The sequence below is a fragment of the Nothobranchius furzeri genome, chromosome 14, assembly GCF_043380555.1.
Source record: "Nothobranchius furzeri strain GRZ-AD chromosome 14, NfurGRZ-RIMD1, whole genome shotgun sequence".
Classification (NCBI taxonomy): Eukaryota; Metazoa; Chordata; class Actinopteri; order Cyprinodontiformes; family Nothobranchiidae; genus Nothobranchius; species Nothobranchius furzeri.
Window position 1 is genome coordinate 46,230,745 of NC_091754.1, and position 17,686 is coordinate 46,248,430.

Consider the following 17,686-nt stretch of genomic DNA (forward strand, 5'->3'; position numbering starts at 1 on the left):
TGGCGATGGCTACAGTCGCCGCTTTGATGCAATCCTCTCTGATTTCGAGCGGAAAGAACGGTGTGTTGATGAAACTATCCACTCTGACTCCAATCTGAAGTTGCACTGGTGGAGAACGATCGACATCCTGACCCACACTGGTCGCTCTGCCATTGTGCTGAACCCGTCCATGTTTCAATTTGCAGAGAGGGATGTAGATATTGCTGGGTTTAGGATCTCTGATGCTACGATTGAGCCCTTCCCAAAGTACCTACCTGCCTACAGGAATTTCCCTGTGCCAACCTTGACCACGGACATCAGGAGCTGGTTTGGTTTGGTTAACCAGGTGGCCAACTATGTGCAACTGCGTGACATATCACACCAGCTCAGTGGTCTAGTGGTAGAGTATCCGCCCTGGGACTGGGAAATCGAGGTTCCAATCCCCTTCAGGTCATACCAAAGACTTTAACATTGAGAACCAACACCTCCCTGCTGGACACTCAGCTTTAAGGGATTGGATTGGGGGTTAAACCACCAAATAGTTCCCGAGCGCAGCCACTGCTGCAGCTCACCACTCCTTTCCATGGGGATGAGTTAAATATGGAGATGAACTTCACCAGTGTGTGATGATGACTATGGGACGTTAACTTTGTCTGGCGCCACAGACATATATATATATATATATATATATATATATATATATATATATATATATATATATATATATATATATATATATATATATATATATGTCACAGCTGTTTGCTGGTCCTGTAGGTGGCAGTATCTGGGGTAAGCCATTTCCTGTTTTCAGGTTGCACTATGTGTAGCTGTTCGGTGTTTGTGGCTCGCTAAAATTGATTAAATTTCTCTGTACTAGGACACCTTCTGAGTTATTGTAGCACATAAACATGCTAAAACATACATTTTCTGTTGTTTCACCTTTTTTGTTGTTGCTAGCCAAAAGGACGTAGACGTAAGTTATTATTGATCTAATGACATCAAACATTCACTTAATTTGCTGCATATGAAATAAAAGTACAGATTACTGGAACAACGAGCTTTATTGTCAGTCTTCCTCGCACACGTATGTGAGGCCGTGGTCTCCATAAGAGTCGTAGCTCTTGTAGGTTGGAAGTGAAAGCCAGCTGGGCTGGTAGGTTGTGGTGCTGTACACAAACGCGTCTATGGTGCATCCTGGTGGCTTCTCCTCCTCCTTCCCCACCCACTCTGTGATCTCAACCTCTTCAACAGTCCTCTGGTACAGGTTAGGGACGCTTTCAAAAATGTCCAGGTACTTCAGCATCTTCTCGTCCACTTGGTAGAGCTCTCCATGGACTCTCTGGCCCTGTCCGGGAAGGTTGAGCAGGAAAGGAATGTTGTCCTTGGTAGCGATCACGAGTGGGTATCTCTGGGTGGTGATGGCCGTGGCGAGAAACTCGGCATTGCCGTTATTTCTGTTTAACACGTGGTGATAATTGGGTTGACCCTTCTTCAGAGTGCCGTAAAATAAGACACGAGCCATGAGGACGGCGAGATCTGCAAAACAGCAAAAAGAACAAACTTATCTGGTTGATGGGCATGTGGCTTAGACTGCAAGGCAAATAATCACCATGTCACAGATGGGTATTAACTCTTGTTGATGTTTACAGTTAAGATGGACCTAAAGTCCTGCAAAAGCTCTAGAAATCACAGCGTTTGTGTGAAAGTGCAACATTCGTAGGAGATGTAGGCAGCAAAGGTGAGCTGCAGGTTAAACCAACACCTTCATGTTGGATGTGAGGAACAGAAGATGTCATCAGTTAAATAAAGTCCAAATCTGAGCTAGATCTACAACAGTGTCAGTGGTCCAGCAGCCCCCAGACCATCACACTACCACCACCATGTCTGACCAGGGCCAGATTAACACTTCGTTGTACCCTGGGCAACAATATTCAAGGACCCCATCATCATGACCCACGGATCACCATAATCTGGTCACTAGGGATGAGCAAGTACACCACTATCTGTATCTGTTCAACCATCTAAATTATCTGCATCTGTATCTGTACTCGGAGTGGGCGTGGCCTAACCCGGAAGTGGGTGTAGTTTAACCGGAAGTGGGTGTGGTTTACATCAATACGTTATTTTAAGTCTGATCAGAAGTTGCTATGTGTATTGTTTATTTGAAAACTATTTACAGAGCACCCTCAGAGTTGAGATTAAATGTTTTTGATCACAATAGTAAAGGAGCTATTGCAGAACAAGGTTTTCAATAAAATCAGAACATTAATATTTAAGTGCATGAATTAAGAGAGAGCGAGAGAAGAAAAGATCTTTTCTATAGCGCCTCTCAAGATAAAAATCACGGGGCGCTTCACAAAAACAACACATGTAAAATAGAAAAAAGAATTTAGAAAATGATTAAAATATATTTAAAATGAGCAAAAAATAGACAATTGTGATTTAAAAATGTAAAGAAAGAGAGAGAGTGAATAGGAAAGAGGAAGTGGATCCTGAGGAAGAGGGGAGAGAGAGAGAGAGAGAGGAAAAAAAACCCGACCGGAGAGGAGGCAGTGACTGACGCAGCACGAGCCGTTTTCAGCTCTGTCTTGTCAAATGCACCACGTACGTTACGAAAAAAGTAACTTTAAATAACTTTAAAGTAACTTTAGCAAACTGAAGAAAACATTGGGAGTACTGAAGAAACGTGAACAGTGAAGCGAGCACAGAGAGATCCGTTACTGTCTGTGTGTGCGTGGATGGACCGGACGCGGACTGAGCTGTCATTTTGCCTTGGCCCCCAAAATGTCTTGAAACGGCCCTGGGTGTGTGACTGAGTTTTGAAGGTGATCTGAATTGTATCAGATGTATAATTATTACATGTGTATAACTTATTGTTTTATACAGGTAAAAACGTGTAGTGGAGATAAATCTACCTACATTTTACTTTTCAACACTTAGTTTAGTTTTCCTGTTTTTATTTAACTATTTCCTGTCCTGTCTGTCTCTCATCTTCCTGCATCTCCTCTAAACTCTCCAGAAAAACTGCTGCCTGGATTCTTACTTTTTCACCTCATCAGTTACTTCTGAGCAGATCAAAGGGATCTCCTGACCGCAACGCGGAGAGCACGTTTTCGATGCTCCGCAGTAGCAGAGAGCTTCAGGCACAAATAAGACAGAAAATAGAGAACATGTGCGGACATGAACGATCGTGTGTTAATTATAGTTTTTTGGTTGCGCCACTTTGAGAATGGACCGTGCTCTGGAAGCAGCAGCCTGGAGCGCTGTGCCACAACGATCAGCGCTCTGCCGCTCTCTGCTCAAAAGAGTCCATAAATGATGTAATATAGGTATAAAACTTTTTTCCGGCTCCCCTGGATGTGTAGGATATCCAGCTCCCCCATAATTCGATCCCTGCTCCTGGATGAAAAGCTGGACATTTTCATCAAGAACCCCCAGTCCGGACGCCTCGGGCAGAGCGTGAAAAGTGGACATGTATGGGGAAAACAGGACGTACGGTCACACTAGTTTAATATAAAGCAGGAGATTACAGATACAGCATTTTGCTCGTGCCCTTGCTGCCCTGGGCCCTTTAGAGTTCGTGGGCCCTGGGCAATTGCCCAGTTGCCCTTATGGTTAATCCGGCCTTGTGTCTGATGCTGTGATGTGAAACAAGTTGTTTTACATGAGGTACTCACAAAGAAAGAGGGAAGCTCAAAGGGTTGGCAGCTCACTGGAACATATTGTCAGATTCACACCGAAACCCCGATAGGACAGAAGTTCGGGGATCAGGGTGTATTTATACCAGAGTGAGTCACATTTCTCTAACCAGAAACACCTATGAAGGTTGGATCATTGGTTCCCAAGTCACTATGACTTGGCATTTTGCTGAGTCGTTACTCCAAAGAGAAAACATCTTGTGCAAATTCTTTAACAGAACCTTTTTGGAATGATCTTTGGAGGTTTGCACACACAGTTTTAGAGACAATGGAACCGTCACACGCACATCTCAGGAGTCTGAGACAGATTACAGGGTTCAACAGTTTCTTTAATCTACAACACAGTTAATTTTAAACCAGATGTAGGACACACATCCAGGACATCTGTTGTCTCATCAGTGTTGTTTGATGTGTTGCTTTTTGAGGTCTGTCTGCCTCCATGATGTCAGACAGGTTCTACTGGAGACAGTTCTTTACTCTACACCAGGGCTGTTCAGTTCTGGGCCTGGAGGGCCGGCTTCCAGCACGTTTTAGTGGTGTCTCTTCTCCAACGCTCTAGATACAGTGGTTGAATCACCTGTGCAGCAGCTCATCAGGCTCTGCAGAAACCTGTTGATTGCCTCAGGTTTGTTAAAGCAGGATAAAACTAAAACGATCTTGATGCTACAGATATGTGATGATTTAGCTTGTTTCTTTATTTTTCTCCAGAATAAGAGATTCAATTATTACTAAAGCAGTTCAATGTAGTTAAATTAGTCATTCAAAAGTGTGTGTGTGTGTGTGTGTGTGTGTGTGTGTGTGTGTGTGTGTGTGTGTGTTACACATATAGGACTGCATGAGACAGCGTGGTTTCATCAAATCCATGCATCTTATATCTTGGCTGAAGTAATGGCTCAGGAAAATAACATATTTCATACATAATGACGTCTCTGCAGTGTTTATGATAATGTTTTATCTTATCTTTGGTCTGGGAGGTGTAACTTATCATGATACAAGCCTTTTAAAACATGTTAAAGTTTTGCAAGAGGAGATAAATGCATGAATTTAAAGTTCATGTTTGGAGACCAACCTTCACAGTTTGGAGGCTCACGCTGGTGAGGAGACATCATTAGTTCTAGTAACACCTGGGCTCCCAAGGCCTGTTCTGACAGGATGGACGTTATGAGACCCTTAAGGATTCCAGTTGGACGATTGGAGGATTATTTAGGAGGATTGGAATGAACACACTGATTTCAGTGGTGAAGGGTTAAATGAGTGAGTGAACCCACTACCAAGGATGAACTCTGCTAACTTTAAAAATCAGCTGCTCTAAATAAGCATGAAGGTCAGAGAGGAGCTCTTGGATGGACACGAATAAAGGAACTGTAATGTAGAGGTAAAGTAGTGCAGGGCCAACGTTAGCAGCTGTCATACGGTCCATCTGAAATGTTTGACTGCATTAGGCTTGTTATGTTATGTGACAGGTTAGAGCACAGTCTCATGTTAGAGTTTTGTCATGAAAACATTGAGATACCTCACACACTGATGGTATCTTAATAAATTATTTTTTCTCAAAATAAAGAATAATTTTAACCACAGTTGAAACTTACCATCCTAGAAAAACCTCGTCCAATCAATGTGCACGTCCTGTTCTCACTGATTGGATAGAAATCCCTCCTTCAAGCTGAGCGTGTGTGTATGTGTGTGCGCGCGCACACACGAGCGAATTGTGAACTGGCGTTGTGATTTAGCACTACTTAGATGTAGCCATCCTTACGCTGACAAAAATGTAACTAAGTAACTTTTACTTTGAGTACATTTTGTTTACGATACTTTTTACTTTTACTTAAGTAAAAATGTAGGCAAGTACTTTTACTTGTAATTGAGTAAAAAATGATCAAAGTATTGGTACTCGTACTTAAGTAGGAAATTTTAGTAGTCTTTCCACCTCTGCCTGTTATTTAAAATGCATGTAGGACACGGATATGTGGCCCAGACCTTTTGCTGCAGCTGTAGATTCTAGCACAAAAGTAAACAAAAACAGTTACTCACAACACTAGCAACAGCAGCTACCTTGCTTTACGTGTGGGAGTGATGTATGCAGAACACAGGAGAGGATTTAGATTTTCTGCACTGATTTATGACAAAAGTCCTTCAAATGAAAAACTGAACCCAGTTCATATTTATGTAGATGGTAAAGTGTCCTGCATTTCTACTATTTTAATGCCAACACCAGTCTGGCCAACACCTTTAAGAGGTTGGATTGGTGGGTTAAACCACCACACCTGAGCGCGTGTCTGCAGCTCACCGCTCCCCCAGGGGATGGTCAAATATGGCACACACACACCGGTGTGTTGACAACTAATGGGACTTTATTTATTGCCACTTCCTTGTTTGCTTAACATAATTAAAAAATGACCCTCCTTGATAATAATTGAATGGGAAGGTTTTATTTTGTACTCATTGATAAACACAATACATGTTTTTTTGCTCTGACAAAATAGTTAAAACTTTTACTACAGTAGTATTGTAGTTATTTTTTTTCCAAACGCTGTAGAAAATCCTCTGGCACAAGAATACATCATGTAGAAGTACAAACACATTTGGAATAAAATTATTCTTGAATAAAACCGGAAACATTGTAAATAGTAAAAGTTATGCTCTAGCTTCTGACAAAAGGCTCCATGTTTGTTTTCCTTTTCATGTCCCCGGCAGCAGACGTAGCGCACGCTGATGACGTAATCACGTCCGCAGCTTAGCAGCAGAAACGTCGGCGTAAACAAAACCATCAGCTAGGAGCTAAATGTGCGATGCTTGGTGGGTAAAATGGTAAAACGGGAGTATTTGGTGGCACGTGAACATTTTATTATCATTATCGGTGAGTGAAACTATTATTATACCGTCGACAGACTCACTGGAGACTGAAACTAAGCAGCTAGATTAGCCTCAGCTAACGGTAGGTAACGGGATTCATGCTACAGCTGATCCTGTATCGACCCGACATCGGTTATTGGTTCTGGTGGTCTGTGTGAAATCTGCGTGTTAGCCTGAGGAGTTAGCTGGACACCATGTAGCAGCGCGGGGATCTGGATCAGATGCGCTCCTGGACCGCGGACTGAGATGTTCAGCCTGATGGCGAACTGCTGCGCCTGGCTGAAGCGCTGGCGAGAGCCCGCCAGGTGAGGAGATGACACAACACAGCCGGTACCGGAAACCTGCCTCGGACACGAACAGGAGGGCAGTGATTTGTCTCCGCCCGGCCCGCACACACAGACGGGGTCAAGGTTCCCTACGGCGGGGCCGCGGGTCGTTTGGCTCGACCAGATAAGCTTTAAAATCATTACTGGGATGTAATCCGTTTAAAATGTCACCTTAGGAACAAGATTACGTTCATTTTTCTTAGTTTGATTTGAAATATTTCTGCTGCTTTTGTTTTATGGGTCAGAACCTGGAAGACCGGCGACATCAAATCCCTTTTCTGTTGGTTTGTTTTTGTCAGAAGGATATTTTCTGTTTATTTCGCTTAAACGATCTTTAAAGCTTAAAGATCACAATAAAGACCAGATTGCTTTTAGACACGTGAGTTCAGTGAACCTTACAACCTGCTGTGGTTCATGGTTAGGGTTAACCCTAGGTTTAGTCAGACTTTTTGAGTGAGATCTCCAACTAACTGTTCTAATGAAACCGGTTCTTTCTGCGTGGCTCCGGCTCTAGTAACAGGTTAGTAACAGGTTAGTAACAGGTTAGTAACAGATGCAGATCAGCTAGCATAGCGTGGCCCAGGCATCACACACGTGCTCTACTCACCTCCACGTCGCTATGCTCCGGCAGCTTCTGAATGTGTTCGCCTACAGCTGCAGATTATAACATTACAAGTAATAGAACAGGGATTTGAATCTTTATGGCCTCAGATCCAGATGAACTTTGAACAAGTAAAACACTTTCTGTTGAAGAACCAAGAGAAGACGCTGATGTTAACAGCCTGCTGGGGTTTGTTTGTGTCCTGGCATCAACACTCCAGCTAGACTGAACCCAAACCCTCCCCTGTGGCCATCACCCTAGCAACATTTCATGGTGGTTTATTTATTTAGAAGAAGAGTGTGTTTAATGTAATTCTACTCTGAACGAGTGTTAAGTCTGAAGCAACAACAGGACTTGATTCGTGTGGGAAGTCTGAGCCTTTGGGAATTAGCCAGAAATCCCAACTAATCTCACTGTGGGTCAGTCCAGAAGAACCCTGGTGCTGGACGGTCTGGAGCAACGATGTGTGTGTGTGTGTGTGTGTGTGTGTGTGAGGGGGGTGAGGGGGTGGGTGTTAGAAACAGCAGCAGCCTAACCCACGATGAAGGCCAGCTGGCTCCAGAGGACAGTAGCATGGATCGTACGTTTCATGTCCTTTAGGCGCAGATTTCACAGTTAAGTATGTGGTGTGTGTGTGTGTTAACAATAATCTACCCTGAGTCAATCGAAGCTTTGTCTAAATGGTGAGCTAACAGCAGGGCCCAACCAATTTATCAGCCAGCCGATATTATCGGCCGATATTGGGGTCATTAACAGTATCGGCTATCGGCCAAAAAGACAGCCGATATGGCCGATATTGCGCTACCTATCCAGCAGATGGCGCCAGCTTTATGAACTCATGTGTGGCTCCACTCCTTTGAACTTTGAACACAAATGATTGTTTTGGAACTTTTTTTTTAAATTTATTCTTATTTATGTTTCTTATGTGCAGTTATTTCCTGTCCAGGGTGAATAAGTTCACCAGGTTAACTTCCACAGAATGTTACTTTGTTACAAAGCACAAGTATTACCTTTTATTTATTGCTGCATTTTTATTATTTTAATATTCGTAAAGGGATCTTCTGTCCCTAAACTTGTGTGTGTAGTTAGATTCCCCAGAGTTAGCCAAGTCAGAAAAACATTTTATAACCAGTTGTTTTAGCATAAAGCAATGGAAGGGAAGGTTTGCATTCACACCTACATAAAAACACTACACTGTATGTGAATTCACTTACATTGTTTTATGCTAAACTAGAAAGCCAACTGCTGCCAGATCATATTGGGCTGGTTATAAAATGCTTTTTCTGACTTGTCTAACTCTGGGGAATCTTAACAAGACACAACTTTACTGAGCGGTGGAATATTCCTTTAAGTTAAAATGTATTTGTGGAAACCACAGTTTACAAGAAAAACTTGAATGTTAGATTCATGCTGTCACTGAGTTTGGGTGTTCTGTTGTTTTTGAGATCTGCTAAATAAATCTTATTTGCATTACTTGGAAACCCTAGTGAGTAGTTGAGACAGTTCTTTGGTGTGTAACAGAGAAATATGTTTGCATCAAAAAGGCAGAGAATGAAGGGTTTAAGCTTAAGAAAATTTTTATTTCTTTTTTTGTGAGGGGGATTTATCGGCCATCATATCGGCTATTGGCCTTTGTTAAAAGTTTTATATCGTATCGGTCCCAAAAAAAGCATATCGGTCGGGCCCTAAACAGCATCACTGTGTTGTCTTGTCTGCTGCTTCTCCTGGAGACTGATGCACCGTTAGCGCTCTGGTTACCAGCTAGCTCTTTGAGGTAACCTGGTGCAGCTGCAGCACGGCTGTGTCTAATGGTTGGAGTGATGGTTGTGTGTTCCCCTCTCGCTTTACAGGAAAGTGACTCTAGTGATGGTGGGCCTGGATAATGCAGGAAAAACAGCCACAGTCAGAGGAATCCAGGGAGGTGAGTCTGCCACTGATCTACTCAGAGGATGACCGGTTTTTACCGTATCAATGATTATGGATTTATTTTAGACGCATTACTTTTATATATAAAGTGAACCTCCACTGTCCGGTGTCGGTACAGGTTCTACTCGGGTGCAGGATCGGCTCGGGGTCCTTCGACTGCCGATGACGTCACATTACTGCAAATTTACTCGGCTTTCACACATACGTTTTGGAAAGATATCAGCAGTTTTGTTAATAAATTCTTGTTTGTTAACACCTAAATGTTTTCTTTATGATTGTAATTTGTTCATAAAACACCATATTATCTTTGTTTTGTTAAGAATGTGAAACTGCATAAAACCAACATCGGATCGACAAAAAATAGAACAGTCCTTATATGTGAAGCCATATCTGTTTGTATTAATGTGGAGTTCGTCTGTATATTTCCTTAGTTGTTATCTAAATACATTCTTTGACTCAAAATATTGCTTGGTGTCTTTCAATAACGTTCTTATATTTTATTTTGCCCCATTTCATCAACATCAAGAGCTTTTGAGGGTCACCGTTTATCATTTGCTTATATTTTACATTTCCTTTAGAAATTCAAACAGATTTTCTCCAAAAAGTGTTGATTTTTGGACTACAGGACTACAACCGCTAAGACTACGACCGCAAATTTGTTCTGACCAATCAAAATCATAACGTGATAACGTAACTTCCGTAAGCTTCATGTTCAGCCAATCAACTACTTTGACGTCATCGGCAGTCGAAGGACCCCAAGCCGATCTTGTACCCGAGCAGATCCTGTACCGACACCGGCCCTCGAACCTTTTCACATTTACCGCGGTTTTGTGGGTATTCTGTTTAGCTCGGTGGCCTAGTGGTAGAGTGTCCGACCTGAGACTGGGAGGTCAGGGTTCCATTCCTGGTCGGGTCATACCAAAGACTTTTAAAAAATGGGACCCAATGCCTCCCTGCTTGACACTCAGCATTAAGGGTTGGAAGTCGAGGGCCAAACTTAATATTTTTTGAAAAAGTGACAGCAAATTTTTACATTTTCTTTATCAACATTTATGCAATTTTGAACCTTTAATTTTGGAAACAAACATATTTCTGCATTAACACTGAATGTGGAATAACCAAATTACGCACGAGCAAGTCAGTTACAAATAAAACACATCAGTGGTATTCATTACTTGTGGTATATTCAGCATTTTTAAAATCTATTCAGGATTTATCTTTTCTTGTTTATTCATTTTTCTTATTTTTTATTCTCCTTTTTTCTCCTGTAATAAGTGTCATCGCTGCTGTGACGTCTAGCTTTCCCCACTGAGGAACAATAAAGGGATTTTCTATTCTATTCATCTATCTGCAGCCTTTCCACTTCCTGATTACTGTAGGTTAAATCTTTTCTCACGGGCCAACAACAAAATAAAAATATCATTTTATCTTAAATGAAAATGCAACATCTCACCTGTTAACTTTCATGTTTTGGAGCAGAAAAAGAGCATAAAACCAACATATTTAAAGCTCAGTTTGTTCCACTGGTTTACTGTGATGCTCACCTGTTCCAGCCAGATACCTGCATCATGGGGTTGATCTGAGCTGAGGAGCAGACTCCTGTTGTTTTGTTCATCTTCATCATCATAATGACAACATTAGATGACAACAGGTGCCCACATAGGTTTGTGCTGATGAACATGGAGCAGCGTCTGAGCAGCTTGACCGCGTTGTTGTGTGTCGGGGAGGAAAAAGAAAAACGACAGCAGCCACGGTCATGCTGGTTTGAGTTATATCCAGTAGCGGTTTTAGGCACGGGCAGACCGGGCGGCTGCCCGGGGCGGCATTTATTTTATGACACAAAGGGGGCGCACAATCGCTGGGTAAAAAAAAGAAAAAAAGAAACCTGCACCGCAACATGGTTTTCTATCTGTCAGATATCACTGTGTCTGGATTGGAACCAGCACGTTGGCGCCCCTTGCAGCTGCAGGCACTCCTGCTCACTGAGAGGGTTCAAACGAGCACCGTGTGTGTGTGAACAAGAGAATAGGGAGGGGCGTGGGGGAATTCACCTCTGGGTCTCTCCAAAATGAAACAGACGGGGGATGGGGGGGTCTGAATCAACTGTATGAGATGGCTGATGTTCTTCCATATAACGCACATTTAATTCATAATATTATAAATACAGGCTTATGATTCCTTCACGTTTTTCTGAATTTTGTGAAATGGCCAAAAAATAAAAAAAGAGGAAAAACAAAACAATTTTGTGGTCACCCACCAATGTCAGCTGGTTTAGTCTCGACTCCTGGTTGTTGTCACTGACGATTGGAAACCTGTTTATTGAGTCGAGGGTTGGGTTAGGGTTAGCACGTTCATCCGTTATTCCTCTGCAGGTCTTTGGACGGGAAGATGGTGTGATCTCAATCCTCGGCTAAAAGAAAGGTGGAAAATGAAAATAGTTACCAGATGAATGGGTTAGGGTTAATGATTTAGAAGATACATTTCCTCAGAAGTCTGAGGTAAGCATAAATAGAATGATGTCACGCTACGAAGCAGAACTTTAGTCACATCTGTGGTATCAGCCAGCGAGCCGCTCCGCACACACACGACCAGATTTCTAAAAAATAACCACTTGATGGCAAGCCGTCCCCGTTTTCTGTGACATGTAATCTAGAGTTAGCATTTTTGTAGAAGTAAAATGAAAATCTGATTATTGCCCAAATCATTCGGCAGACGTGTTGAAGTCTACTGGTGGAAACACTCATTACAGCAGATCCTCGTTCCCCTGTGAACTGCAGCTTAGTCAGAACATCTCCTGTGGTTTGGTGTCAACACATGTCCCTCAACTGATTCAGCCGGACCTGCCATTTTAATAATAATAATAATAATAATAATAATAAGCCACGATAGAGCTCGGTAACAAAACAAGTCTGGAACCCCAACGACACACAGCTGTCACGATCAGCTTATCCAGTGGCAGAGAACAAACCTCCAACCTTATTTTAATGTCATCAACAATAAAACACTGAAAAGCGTCATCTTACCTGCAGTTAGTCACTAGTGAAGAAAACTGAACGATGAGCAGGACGTTCCCTCTGGGTTTCGTGGACCTGACGTAAGCTTTCTCCGCTGCAGAGAGGATCAAACAAAGTGTGACTGAAGTGATGAAAGCACGTTTGAAGGCAAACGAGAAGAGGAAAAGACAAATCCCTCTCAGACGCTGCAGCAGCAGAACCAGCACAATGCTTTTCTTTCAGGGTTCATCGGAGCTCATTCCTAAATGGAAACTATGTTGTATGCTTGCTGTTTTGCCTGAAGAAGGCAAGTTGTGTTCAGTGTTCTTAAGGCACGCTGATGGACAAACGGACCAGTTTTAAATGTTTAGTGTGACCGTTTGAGACTTGAATTTCAGTTAAAGCCTTGCAGCCCAAGGCGCCCTGACTCAGCAACCTGAATGCTTTGTGTTCCAGAAAGCCCTCAGAACATAGCTCCTACTGTGGGCTTCTCCAGAGTCGACCTGAAACGGGGAAAGTTTGAGGTGACCATCTTTGACCTGGGCGGTGGGAAGAGAATCCGTGGCATCTGGAAGAACTACTACTCAGAGTCGTACGGCGTGGTGTTTGTGGTGGACTCCACTGACGTCCAGCGCATCCAGGAGACACGGGAAACCATGGCGGAGGTCCTCCAGCACCCACGCATTGCTGGAAAACCTGTCCTAGTGTGAGTGCTCCATCCGTGTTGGCTAGAAGTGATAGTCTGGGTTTGTGCTGCTTGTTGGTTCTGGAAGGTCCTAGACCCAGTGACGTGACCAGCAGTCTCATGTCCATAAGACCACCCACACCTGGACATCCATCCTCTCTGTGACCGGATGCATCAGTTATAACACATCTGTGATTTATCCAGACTTGCAAACAAACAGGACCAGGAGGGGGCGCTAGCTGAAGCAGACCTCATCGAGAACCTGTCCTTAGAGAAGCTGGTCAATGACAACAAGTGTCTCTGTCAAATCGTGAGTGTTTACAGCAACGTGTTTGGTTACAGGTCATCTTTAACTAACCCTAACTAGTCCCTGGTCCCTGTCCCAGGAGCCCTGCTCGGCTGTTCTAGGCTACGGCAAAAAGGTGGACAAGTCCATCAAGAAGGGCCTGAGCTGGCTGCTCAACAACATCGCCAAAGACTACGAGGCCATCGCTGAGCGTGTGCAGAAGGACACGGCCGAGCAGCGCGGCCTGGAGGAGCAGGACAAGAAGGAGCGGGCGGAGAGAGTCCGTAGGATACGGGAGGAGAGGTGGGAGTTCTGGTGGGAGAGGGGAGGGGTCATGGGAGGAGAAGTGGAGCCCCAGCTCCATTCTAAAAGAAGCTATTCTAAATAAAGAAGTCTTCTGCAGAAGAATGACTTTGCCTCATGTCCTCAGAGAGCGGCAGGAGCGTGAAGAAGCAGAACGGGAGGGCAGAGCAGACCAATCAGAAGGAGGAGATGAGGAAAACATCCAGAACCTCTTCCAACCCATAGGACTTGTGGATTCTAAGGTCCACACCCTCTCTAAGACGTTCTACCCATCATGCTTTCCTCTGAGGGGGAGCTAACACTCCAAATCTGCTTCTGTTTCAGAATGAGGAACAAGAGCAGGAGAAGAAGAGGCAAGAGGGCCTGAGGGGGGAGTCGGAGCAGGAGGAGGAGGACAACAAGGAGGAAGCAGGAAACTCAGCTCCCTGTGAGTGTTGCAGGAGGGTTGTTGGAAACGCCTGAAGCTGTAATCAGATTACTTGGGACTTTGATTCCAGTGTTGTTTCCATGGTGGGAGAAGGTTTTATGGACCTCTAAAAGTCTCCGTGTCCTCCAGCAGCAGTTGAACCAAGCAAAAAGAAGAGCAGCAAGCTGCAGCTGAAGAGGAAGCACAGGGTGGACCCTCTGAGGACAGAAGACCCAGCAGAGAGTCCCACGCCACCGCCTCCTCCAGGTCAGTGAATGCACCACTCCGAGCTGCTGCTACTGGACCTTTAGACCTGGTCCCAGCTGGTCTAATGGCTGGAATAAACCGTGTTCGGAGACGTTGTCCTTTCAGACTTCTCCGTTACCTGGGAGAGAGGGCGTAACGCTTTCTCGGGGGTATCCTGCCACCATTGTAGTCCCATCTCTGGTCCACCATCGTGCATTTACTGTTTATATTGTGTTTCTGTAGCTCAGAGACACGTCCATCCTCCACCTCCAAACCCATGATTAAAAGGTTTGCTGCGTACCATCGTACAGGTGTATTAACGTTCATGTTGTTGGAGAGACATTCTTCCATCGGCTCCATGTCTACCGCTAGATTGGCACATTTTATTTTAGAGAGGAGAATAGCGGCGCTTTGATGAGTTTAAAGGAAGTGGCTTCCTGACCAATCACAGGCGTTTGCTCTCTGCAGCTTTCAATGAGCAGTTAAAAAAACTGGGCATGACGGCGTCAGCCTCTGCGGGCCTGCCTCTGAGGAGAGGTGTGAATCAGGCTTAAGGTTCACTCGGGACTACGGTCCAGCAGGAAAACACGTGTCCGGGTCTCTGCTACATCCGCTTGATGGAGACACATCCAGGCAACATTTAAATGAGCCGCACTTGTACAGCACCTTTTTGAGTCAGAGGGCTCCAAAGCGCTTTACACTACAGTGTATCGTTCACCCATTCACACACTGGCGGTGATGAGCTACGTGTTGCCGTTAGTCTGCTGTTCTCATTAAGAGAAGAACTGAACAGCATTATCAGCAACAAAGCTTTACGTTCCTGCTGTTCAGCGGGCGGCGGAAACAAAAACGATTCTCAAGAGGAGTCACACGTCGGGGTAATTCTTTCTATTCTTTCTCCGTCAAAATAAACGGTCAAATACAGGAACTATCCGGTCAACACAAGCCCTGCTTTTAACTGTTTTGTTTTCTTGTGAAAATTGTTACTGACAATTACCCCGATCACTCAAGAAAAGATTTCCATCTGAACATCTGAGCTGGACACTGCTCAGCGCAGCTCGCTGCCAGCGCGTACGTAAGGTGCACAGCGAGCTGAAGATGTGGAGAGGGGCTTGGAGCGCGTCGCAGAACCAGAGCGCATGCAGGAAGATTCCTCCCACTGAAGCGAGTGTTTTCCAAACCCGGTCTCTCAGAGAGACTTGTCACTTAGAAAATGTTCCCTGATTATGAAACTTTGGCTGAATTGTGCTTGTTCCTGTCTCCAATGTGGCGACTGAGGAGAATCCCAGAATCTCACATCCTCTTCAGCTCAGAAAGCACCGATATGATTACGTACAAGCGTGACCCGTCAACCCGGTCTCACAGTAAGACCGGGTTGGAACTGTTCAGGTTTACGCAGACAATCTTTACATTTAGAATTGGCATACAGATATTAAATTAATGCAGTAAAATATAAAGCATTTTATTTAAATATCCATTCATTATTTTACAAGCACAGAGAGCTGCATCAGATGGATGGAAGAGCCGCGGGTTGCTGACCCCTGACTTATTTGTTCATCCTCTTATCAAAATGTATTTCGAGCCTGAGAGGGTTAACATCCAAACACACAGACACAGCTTGAGTTACGAGAGTCAAATGACCGAACATCTATTATGATTATGTCGGATTACTATTAACCTTTCTAGCCCAATGAATGCACTGGGGATGACTGGTGACCCATCCAATATTTTAAAAATCAATAAAGATGCATTTTAAAGCTGATTTGTCACGTTTTAAAGTGTTTGGTATGACCGGAACAGGATTTGAACCCTGACCTCCCAGTCCCAGGGCAGACACGCTACCACAAGGCCTCAGAGAGTATGTTATGGTCACGGTTAGGAAGCAGCAGCACCAGCGCTGATTAACCATGACCTCTACACGATCTGAAGCAGTTCTGTCTCTTTTATCTGTCTGCCTCTCGTTCCTACAGTGGGATGGGCCACGCCCAAGCTGTCTAGACATCCCAAACTAGAGCCACTCGGCGACTCGAAGCACTCGGGTAAAGCTGTGACCTCCTGTCAGCTCCTCACTAACTCTCATTTCCTGTCAGTTGCACACTGATGCCTGCACAGATCCATACCTGCATGAGTTTGGTGGAGCATTTGCTGTCAGGGTGGTGCTGCAGGAGAAACTCTGAACTCTGCTTTAAGTTGAGTTCTGATGACATCACAGAACCTTGTCTGTTCCTCCTGCTGCACCTCCCCCACCACGAGTGTGTGTGTTCATATTAACATGTGTGTGTGTGTGATTTCTTCCATCCCCTCCTGTCTACATGCTGCCAATGTCTGGATGAACATCAGTCTGATTTATTTCAGAACCCGACGGACCAAACTTTTCCTCCTCCCTTCCACAGAATTTCACAAGAAGCCCCTCCCACCTCTGGCCAATAAGCCGCAGCCTAACGGCGACACTCAGGACGTCATTTTTTAGTTCAGCTTCCAGGTCAGTCCCCCTCCACCAATCACGGCTCTCCTGTGCTTTCTGTCTCAAGCCAGTGGCGTGTAGACACTTGGACTGATGGTGGAACAGCCAGTGGAGGGGACGGTGCCGAGCGACGAGGACGGCGCCGAGCGGCGACACAAGGAAACTGGATTAGACTTAACATATTAAAACACACTGATGCAACTCAGTGTCGAGCTGCTAGGTTGTGTTTCTGCTCCAGATCAGAAGGACCTTTAGTGCTGAGCTCTTTATTTTACTGCTAGTGTCAGTATTAGATCAGATGCTTTGTTTATGGGTCTGTTTGTGTTAAATGATGCATGCGGTTCTGCTCCTACAGCAGCCTGGCCCACGGCTGAACACCACCCTCGTGCTGCATCAGCCAGGCTGATGTAGTGAAAAAGCTGTCATGTGTTAGATGTGATGTCACGCCTTGTGTCAGCTGCACAACTAATCCCGCCCTCCTCACAAACGCACACACAAACCGGGCTGTGGGTCGACTGCATCTGCGTTCCTACGCTGGCTCCTGTACCTTCTGATTGGCGCTTGTTAATGACCCAGATGTTTTAAATAAACTTTTCTATTCACGTGACTTTTATAACGGCACGATTAAAGATGTTTAAATATATTCCTGACTGATGGGATCATTTGTGCGTGTTGGGCTCCTCAGTGTGAGATGGGTCTGCTTAGAGCGTGTGAAGAGGGTCAGATGATGTCTAGTGCTGGGATTAGAACCATCTGTGTACGTCAGATTATTTATGACAACAATCACTTGAAAACAAGTGCAAAAAATCTAAAGCTTTCAGTTTTATTGGTTAGATGACTCAAAACAATTTCTGAGTTTGTTACTTATCTTAATCAGCAGGACAGATGTTCTTAACACATTTCATACAATCTGAACT

At 44.3% G+C, this 17,686-nt stretch overlaps 2 protein-coding genes across 8 annotated transcripts; one reads left to right on the forward strand and one right to left on the reverse strand.

Moving 5' to 3' along the window:
• Positions 1-1,024: 1,024 nt before the first annotated feature.
• Positions 1,025-7,947, reverse strand: LOC107380850 (gamma-glutamylaminecyclotransferase B). The gene is made up of 2 exons (XM_015952224.3): positions 7,467-7,947; positions 1,025-1,518 (listed from the first exon to the last, which is right to left on the reverse strand). The coding sequence occupies exon 2, from the start codon at positions 1,502-1,504 to the stop codon at positions 1,049-1,051; it is 456 nt and encodes a 151-aa protein (XP_015807710.1). The 5' UTR covers positions 1,505-1,518; positions 7,467-7,947; the 3' UTR covers positions 1,025-1,048.
• arl13b (ADP-ribosylation factor-like 13b) lies at positions 6,385-17,412 on the forward strand. Of its 7 annotated transcripts, none has more exons than XM_015952222.3 (10): positions 6,385-6,838; positions 9,311-9,381; positions 12,836-13,085; positions 13,269-13,374; positions 13,451-13,653; positions 13,781-13,895; positions 13,978-14,080; positions 14,210-14,326; positions 16,276-16,344; positions 16,699-17,412. In XM_015952222.3, exons 1-10 carry the CDS (start codon positions 6,780-6,782, stop codon positions 16,773-16,775), a joined length of 1,170 nt encoding a protein of 389 aa, XP_015807708.1. In that variant the 5' UTR covers positions 6,385-6,779; the 3' UTR covers positions 16,776-17,412. The 7 variants fall into 7 exon arrangements, with proteins under 7 accessions (XP_015807708.1, XP_054599008.1, XP_015807709.1 ...); XM_054743033.2 differs by having other exon boundaries at positions 16,837-17,412; XM_015952223.3 differs by having other exon boundaries at positions 14,213-14,326.
• The last annotated feature ends 274 nt before the right edge of the window (positions 17,413-17,686 follow it).